The sequence below is a fragment of the Aedes aegypti genome, chromosome 1, assembly GCF_002204515.2.
Source record: "Aedes aegypti strain LVP_AGWG chromosome 1, AaegL5.0 Primary Assembly, whole genome shotgun sequence".
Classification (NCBI taxonomy): Eukaryota; Metazoa; Arthropoda; class Insecta; order Diptera; family Culicidae; genus Aedes; species Aedes aegypti.
This window is the reverse complement of record NC_035107.1, coordinates 303,640,022-303,648,235: the sequence shown is the minus strand read 5'-3', so window position 1 is coordinate 303,648,235 and position 8,214 is coordinate 303,640,022. Positions and strand designations below refer to the sequence as shown.

The window sequence follows — 8,214 nt, the reverse complement described above, 5'->3', positions numbered from 1 at the left end:
ATGCTGGAGAAATTCCTAGAAAAAAAAAACTCTAAAGAAACTTAATAATAAAACACAGGTCGAATTGAGGAAATTATTTGAAATGTTCTCAATATATTAACTCGAATAACCCCTCGAAGAGCTTTTGGATCTATTCTTTGGAATAACCGTAGACAAAATGGCGTTGAAATTCTTGTCAAGTTTTCTTGGGAGAAATTCTGTGGGAAACTTTGGATATCTCTTTGATTAACGACTGTAGAATTTGGTTGGATAGTTAGTGAAAAAATATCTGGAGGAAGTCCTAAGATAGCCTTTGTTCAAAGTACTGCCTGAGAAAAATTTCTAGAGGTATTAACGTTGAAATGTTCAAGGATTTCCTGAAGCAAATTATGGAGGAACTCCTATGAAAAAATGCTGAAGCAATTTCTTGAAAAATTCATAATAAAATCTTTGGAGAAACCACAAGGATATTTCCTGAGGCTGCTCTCGAGAAATACGAAAAGAAATTTTGCATCTCAGTTATCTGCAAGCAAGATAAGGAAATAAAAGAGACTTTAGATACTATTCTGGTTAAAATAGAGACTTCAGACACCTTTTATCAAAAATAGAGACTTTTTAGAGACTTGCAAAAAATTGTATATAAAAAGAAACCTACTACCAGCCCTAGATATGTTAATCCTTTACCGAATAAATTTAGATACATTAAAAACATCAATCATGTTTTGATAAGCTGATGAAATTTCATACTCGAAAGAATTCTCACTGAACAGCTCATATAGTTTTTGGAGAGCGGCGCAGCCGAATTTTTTTCGAATGAGGATAGTTTTCTGGCAATTAATGATAGCTCTGGGTTATAACGCAAAAATCCTTTGTCGTGAACATATTCTATCATGAATTACTGCTTCAAAATAATTTCCCTGATTGTGATCGAAATTCCCTGAGAATTCCAGGTTTTTTCCAGGTTGAATAAAATTCCCTGATAAATCCAGGTTTTCCAGGTTTTTCCAGGTAGTAGACACCCTGTATGCGTTATTTTGGGCATTACTGCACATCAGCCTACTGTGTCAATAAAACGTTTACAGGAACAAGATAACTAATAATAGGGTAAAAAAATGTAATTTGGTCAAAGCATTACGCGTATATAATTTGAACATTTCGGCGAAATCAATCGGAAATGTCCAAATTATATTCGCGTGACGGTCTGTCCAAATTACTTAAAGTACCCTAATTATAAAAAAGGAATTAATTTTGCTTGGTTTTCATAATGAATGATTGGAACTGATGATTCGGTATTCAACGAGTCAAGCAAAATACAGCTACTACTTTCCATATTAAAAATTTTCCGAACAACCGAACCTGTCATTACAGATGCAAATCTTTTTTGCACAATCATCATACGGCACCTTATCATTCTAGTTGAACTTTTCCATCATTTAAATCGCCCGATCGTACGACAGTGATCGAACGTTCTTCGCCAAAACGAAGTCGAGATGGTTGAAATTTGCGTCCGCAACCGGCTTCAGTCACCCGTGGAAGCATTTTCACCAGTTCCTGAACATCTCGTGGATGCACGAGCCAGTCATTCAGACCGCATTAGATCAGGATCGGTGCCGTTGCAAGCCGGAGATCATAGACGAGTGGTTTCTTCGAACCGTACCTCAGGATGTTCTCTTTCCTTCCGTGGTCGAATTGTTGGAACGTTTTACTGCGAGTGATTTCACGTTTGAAATCTCAAACGTACCCCTCTCCCCTTTAATATCTTAGGTAAATAATTAAAAGCTCTTTGTCAGTAGTGTGAAAAATGTAATTGATTCTTAACTGGTTGATCGCAGTGACAAATTCCCACTCTGGGTACATCTTTCTCCTGCCCAGCGAAATAATGGAGCAGCGTCATCCTCGACCACTCGTATAGTCGGCCGAATGTCGTGTATCACATTAGTTTGAACCAGTAGTGATATCGCAGTTGGCTACGCTAAAATAAAGCGTGAGCCATGGAAAGTTTTGCAGTATTCAGCTTGCTGCGATGGACCTATTAAACATTAACGATCTGCTTTTATTGCGGTGATACACACACACACACACACACACACTGTATTCAGAGCATGATAAGGAAAGTTTGATCGCGAATTATACTACAGTCAACCCTCCATAACTCGATATTGAAGAGACCATCGAGTTAGGGAGATATCGAGTTATAGAACACGAAACCAGTGCAAATGCGAACCAGTCATGAAAACCACCTTTTACTATGGTTCTCAAACTCGAATCGAGATACCGAATATCGAGTAAGTGATAGTTGACTGTATATCTAAACGCCATTGCAACTTCCGACAGATTGGCCATGTGATGAATCACACATATAGTGTTGCGTGAAAGGCTTTTACTAAAAGCTTTTTTAGCGCTTTATTCTTATTATTTAACTTGACCAAAATGGTCCATTTAGTTAGGATTCTACAGGATCTCTAAGCAAGTGACACATGTGGTGATTCTAAGCGTAAACACATCGCAGCGTGACAAATGGAACAGTCACACTAATAAGACATGCACCAGTAATGGAAATGAAACCTCGGTTGTAGTGTCACCTACTGTACTGCAGATTTTATCTATCGGATAGCAATGGGCGTTTTTCGGGGAACTCGACCATCCACTTTGTTCATATATATTCGGGAGCAATGATATCATGAACTGTAATTGCAACGATTCGATTAACTCTCTCGAATACTCATCCCAAAGTGAGATATTAACAGTAGAAATGCTGACTGGTTGCGAACGAAGCTTTGGAAAATCACCGCCAAATATCATGACATACTTCGTATCGTGAAAACTTCTCACCATTGATTGAAGTACGGAGAACATCGCTGCCTACTAAGATAAATCGCTCGAATAATTGCAATCAGTATTGGCACACAGAGCAAAATTAATAGTATGACGTGTCAGGCTGTGACCAGATTGCGGGTCAAACGGCGTGCGCGGCAACTCAACCGGCAATCTCACTCGCTATGGAGATGAGGGTGATTAGAATTGCGTAACTCTATAGCTAGCGAGAGGCTCGCATAGCTAGCAGGTTGGTTGGATCCCACAGGTAATCGAGCAGGAATCTGGATCTCCAGTTAGTGAGAGGTAGAACACGGGACTGATCAACAGCTTTTGCACCGCATCGGGATCGAGAATGAGTTTGTCGAAGCGGGCGTTGATTATAGTGGTTATTTTTGCAGCGTTGAGTTTTGTGCATTCCTCAGAAGATAGTTGGTTTCAAATTGACGATGAGGATGGAACTTTGACAACTGTGAGAGTAGTTTCAGTGTAAGGTGATCAAATCAAGCTAACAACTACGATTTTTACAGCCTGAACTGATCAGCAAATACGGATACGAGGTGGAGAGCCACTCGGTGACCACGGAAGATGGCTACGAGTTGACAATGTTCCGGATTCTACCGCAGCAACCTTCTGAAACTCCCAAACTTCCCGTTCTGATGGTTCATGGTCTCGAGAGCAGCGCAGTGGATTTCATCATCATCGGCCCTAACAACAGCTTCGCCTACTTGCTCGCTGACTACGGTTATGACGTATGGTTGGCAAACGCACGTGGGACTCGATATTCCAAGAAACATTCCACGCTTCCGGTTGACTCCAAAGAATACTGGAGCTTTTCCTGGCACGAAATCGGTTACTACGATCTGCCGGCCATGATCGATTACATCCTGAACGCGACAAGTGTCAGTAAACTGCAATACGTTGGTTTCTCACAAGGTTGCACGGCCTACTTCGTTATGGCAACTACACGTCCAGAATACAACGAAAAGATAGCACTGATGACTGCGCTTTCGCCTCCTGTGATTGTAAAGCGAGTGCGCAGTCCTCTCGTATGGCTACTTTCGGAAGTGTTGAAGGAGTTTAGAAAGGTCAAAGCTTCTTTCAAAGACTTCGAGCTTCTCCCCTATTCAAACGAATACCGCACAATAGCGCAGGCAATATGTACTGACGATGCTCGCGGAAATATTTGTCAGAAATGGATATCGCTCATCGTTGGGCCAGATCCGGACGGGTATGATCAAGTGAGTTTCATTCCTTCTCATCAATACCACATTCCTCAAATTATCCTTTGTATGATCCATAGAAGGTGATGACGGTATACGTGGGCCACACACCAGCTGGTGCATCGATCAACCAGGTCATCCACTATGCGCAAATCGCTCAGAGTAAAACGTTCCAACAGTTCGACTACGGACGGAAAGAGAACATCCTACGGTACGGTTCGAAGAAACCACCCGTCTATGATCTCCGGCTGGCAACGGCACCGGTTATGATCTACTACGCTCTGAATGACTGGCTGGTGCATCCACGAGATGTTCAGGAACTGGCGAAAGTGCTTCCAAGGGTGGTTGAAGCCGTGCCGGTAGCCGACAAACAGTTCAACCATCTGGATTTCGCGTTGGCAAAGAACGTCCGAACGCTGCTGTACGATCAGGCGATTCAGGTGATGGAGAAGTTCAATGAGAATTAAAGGGCGTTTCTTAAGGTCGTGATATGGAGTGTTCTGTCGTTGTGAGTGATGGGTGAAGATCAAATAAATGCCGTATGATCAGCATCCAAGGCTGTTTCAATAATAGTTCGAGTGATAGATCAGTCATAGTAAATATAATATGGCTTTTATTATTTTTTTTTCTATAAAATTAAAGAAATAGACTGCGCTGCGAACGCTTGAGAAGTTCGACGTCAAGAAGATCTTGAGAGATTTGCTATCCCATGTTGACTAGGAGGAGAAGCTTAGACCAACGATCGAAAAGCTTAGCGTCCATTTGCTGACGAAAGGGAACGGCCTAACTGATTGACTTTGCCGTCTTCTCAAATTTGTCTATTGGTAGCACTCATCTATAACATCATCCCGTACCCGTAAACCTGAAGATGACCACAGCAAGTCGACCACGTTTCGATCGATGAACGGTTCTCCGTAATTATTAACGCCTGGTCCTATCGTGACACTACCATACCATCGACCTAGTAATGGTAAAACTGCGCCTCAAACTCTCCGTCGTTAACAACACACAGTACAGACGCCCTCTTCAGCGTGCCCTCGAGTTACTGGAGTAGCCGGATATTGGAGTCGAGTTACTCGAGTATTGATATTGTATACGGATATTGTATACGTCCATACTACACGGAGAACAAAAAATAGTGCTCGTAATCATTTTTCCGGTCAATTTAACTATATTTTAAGGTTAATTTGGAGATAACTAAAAATATAGTTGAATTGACAGTATATTGTTAAACATAACTATACCATATAGTTGTTGACAACTATATTTTTGATTGAATTTACAAACGTCAAACGTCAAAATTTAACTATATTTTAGTTGACTCAAAGTGAGTTTTATTGAGTTTACAATATTTTGCAATGTTTACTCAGCATTTTGTTCTGCTTTATCGACATATCTGGAAAGATTCGGTGCTGCTTTATCGATCTAAAAAAACATTGCAAAAATGAAAACAAAGAGCGAGTCGACAAACTTGATATGTGGTCTCCTGCGTGAGAGGTGGTCATCTTAGCACCTACACTATTCCTTGCATGTTAGAAGTAAGTAGATTTATGAGCATGACTTGAAGTCTAGGGATGTTTCCGAATAGTGATAATGATCAAAATTATAATTGTTATAAGTACAAGTGGATAGCTCAATCAAAGAAGTGTGTGTATTTGATTTGACGTTAATTTAGTGTTGGCGTAAGTTAATTTTATTTCGAAACAACTATTTGTGCGTAAGTAAAAGTAATTGACAGGATTGTAATCTTAACATACAGAAATTCTTCTGCGTGTATACCAAAGGTCCGGAAACAGGGAACGGGCCACGTGGATAATTCTTGATCAGGAAGTATGAGAAGAATGACATATTTTTTGTGTATTTTCGGAAACGGCGTCTCCCAAAACCAACTGGTTTTCTACCAAAGTTTTTTTTAAAGATGGTCTTAAGAATTCAAGTTTATGCAAAATAGCATCTCATAAACTTTTTGAACAATTATAAAGACAATTTACACCGTCTTCAGCCAAACGCTGCACAGACTGAACGATCACTAACATTAGGCAACGGACAACACGAAACACCCATGTAGGGAATAAGATTAGTAACGAAAAGTAATGTTTTCAATGAATTAGGATCAATCACAGTAATCAAGAAAAAACAGATCGTAGGAGTCAAACATAATAAGAAAAGTTCAATAAATCAGTCTTAAAAGAGATCTTGGAGAGAAAGCACCATATAACAATTGTTCTGATTCAAAGTTTCATCAATTTGTCCGTTTGTCCCGTCGTCAAGATCCTTCCCAATTCCTGTATGTCGTCTGAAGTCCGATCAATCCTGTCGTTGTCCAGTTATTCATTCAACCGCTTGTCCGTTTTCAAGTTCCGTCCAAGTTGCTGTCTAGCGTCTGCAGTTTGGTCAATTGCCCGTTCGTCAAGATTCGTCCCTGTTGCCGTTTGTCGTTCGAAGTCCCGCTTATCCTGTCCGTTCGTACATTGAGTCCATTTGTTGGTCGTCAGCCATTAATACCATGGGAGGTCACTACAACCCAGAGGCCCAGTGATGAATTTTTCGTTTGACGAAAAGTTTCCACCGACTGGAGCGGGAATCGAACCCACACCTCGCGACACTATACGCCTAAACGACTGGCGCCGTTAACCGCACGGCCACGAAGCCCTTAGTAATTCTTGGAGCCAACTTAAATCCGACTTCTGATAAAGATCTTACCACCAATAATTTCAAGACTTCAAACAGTCCGCAATGGATCTTGCGAGTAACCTGCCAGAATATTGTTTGAAGCTCGAAAGCTTTGTTCCAAGCATCTGTTAAGTTATCTTGGAATAATATCATCAAAAATTTCGTCGAGAAGTTGGTCAAGGAATTCGGAAGAAGATAACTCCGCATGTTCATCAGAAATGTATTCTGCAATCCCTCTTTATTTTCTTCTATATTATTCAATCAATTTCTTCAATTATCAGTCCAATAATTTAATCTTTCCATGGAGTAGCTAATTTTTTGCATAGAGTCCTCCTCATCAATATACAATATACAAAACCAGCTTTATTGCAGCATACAATCCTTATTTCAACTGCTTGTCGTGGCTGAACGATTCTTATTTGTTATGATGATAACAAATAAGATAAAAGACTCATATAATACAGCTTGTTGTCATAAAAGCTGCTTTAAGCTACATGATTTCCACTTGGTTTCTGATTACACCTCCCAAATCAGTATTTGAGCCTTAATTTCACTATTTTCAAATCAAATTTTCTCCATGAATTCGTTCATAAGATGCTATGGTATGATGATTAAACTGACTAAATATCCAGCTTTTTACGCTATAAAACTGCGAGGGGTTATTCAATTTTGACATATTTTGCCTACAGATTTTATAGTTCGGTCTTAGTAGGCAGTGATATTAGATTGTTTATTCGACTGGCAAAAATTTTCACCCTATTTGTTTTCAGCGGTTTTCTCAACCAAATATTTTTCAGTGATAAATATATTTATACATTCTTTTTATATCTTTTTAGGCACTGAAGAACAGCACACTTATGAGAAGAAATTTTTGCTATGCCAGACCAATACGGAATAACACAAATCTTGAAAGATTAAGTTCAATCATCGCTCTGTTCATGATAGTTGGCAAGATAGCAACTTTGTATGTAAAATATACAGTAAAAGAATGTGAGAGGAAAATCATATATTTTGTCGATTTCCTGTCAGAACAGCAGTGAGCGTACTAACAGAAACAAAGCAGTGGTTTAACAGGACGACCCGTCCACAATGGCCGATCCTAGGGCTGTTGATTTAGATAGAATGTTCTCTAAACTCTCAACATCCCAATAGGGTAACGACTGTTTATTTTGTTCTCAAACGCTAACAGTTGGCGCCAGCGGCAAAAATTACAGACAACAACCTTTCGAACATTGAGTTTCTCTTACCGGCCGCCGAGCGGCGACACTGATGTTTGTATTCCTCTCACTGATCGCGCTACGCTGGATTCTCAAATTTCTCAAACTTTCACCACAAGCGCATCGAAGAATGGTAGTCAGAGAACTGTCAAAACGTATGGAAAATAATGAAAATCGTAAATTACTTGCAGTTAGGAAACTGGATCAAAAAAATAGTGATTAGAAATCAAGTGTAAAGTGAATACATAACTTTTTGTGTTTAGTTCATCTTCCGTGGTGCTTTCTTTGCTTCAGGATTTCGTTTTTAC

General features: G+C 39.8%; 1 protein-coding gene across 1 annotated transcript; it reads left to right on the top strand.

Moving 5' to 3' along the window:
* Nucleotides 1-2,234: 2,234 nt before the first annotated feature.
* LOC5576150 (lipase 1) lies at nt 2,235-4,632 on the top strand. The gene is made up of 3 exons (XM_001662444.2): nt 2,235-3,265; nt 3,324-4,034; nt 4,097-4,632. The coding sequence occupies exons 1-3, from the start codon at nt 3,149-3,151 to the stop codon at nt 4,481-4,483; spliced, it is 1,215 nt and encodes a 404-aa protein (XP_001662494.2). The 5' UTR covers nt 2,235-3,148; the 3' UTR covers nt 4,484-4,632.
* Nucleotides 4,633-8,214: the final 3,582 nt, after the last annotated feature.

What these genes read in the sequence shown, in the direction of transcription:
- LOC5576150 (XM_001662444.2), top strand. Translation starts at nt 3,149, where the DNA reads ATGAGTTTGTCGAAGCGGGCGTTGATTATAGTGGTTATTTTTGCAGCG. An exon ending in AGGATGGAACTTTGACAACT is followed by an intron (nt 3,266 to 3,323) that starts GTGAGAGTAGTT and finishes CGATTTTTACAG; the next exon opens with CCTGAACTGATCAGCAAATA. An exon ending in ATCCGGACGGGTATGATCAA is followed by an intron (nt 4,035 to 4,096) that starts GTGAGTTTCATT and finishes TATGATCCATAG; the next exon opens with AAGGTGATGACGGTATACGT.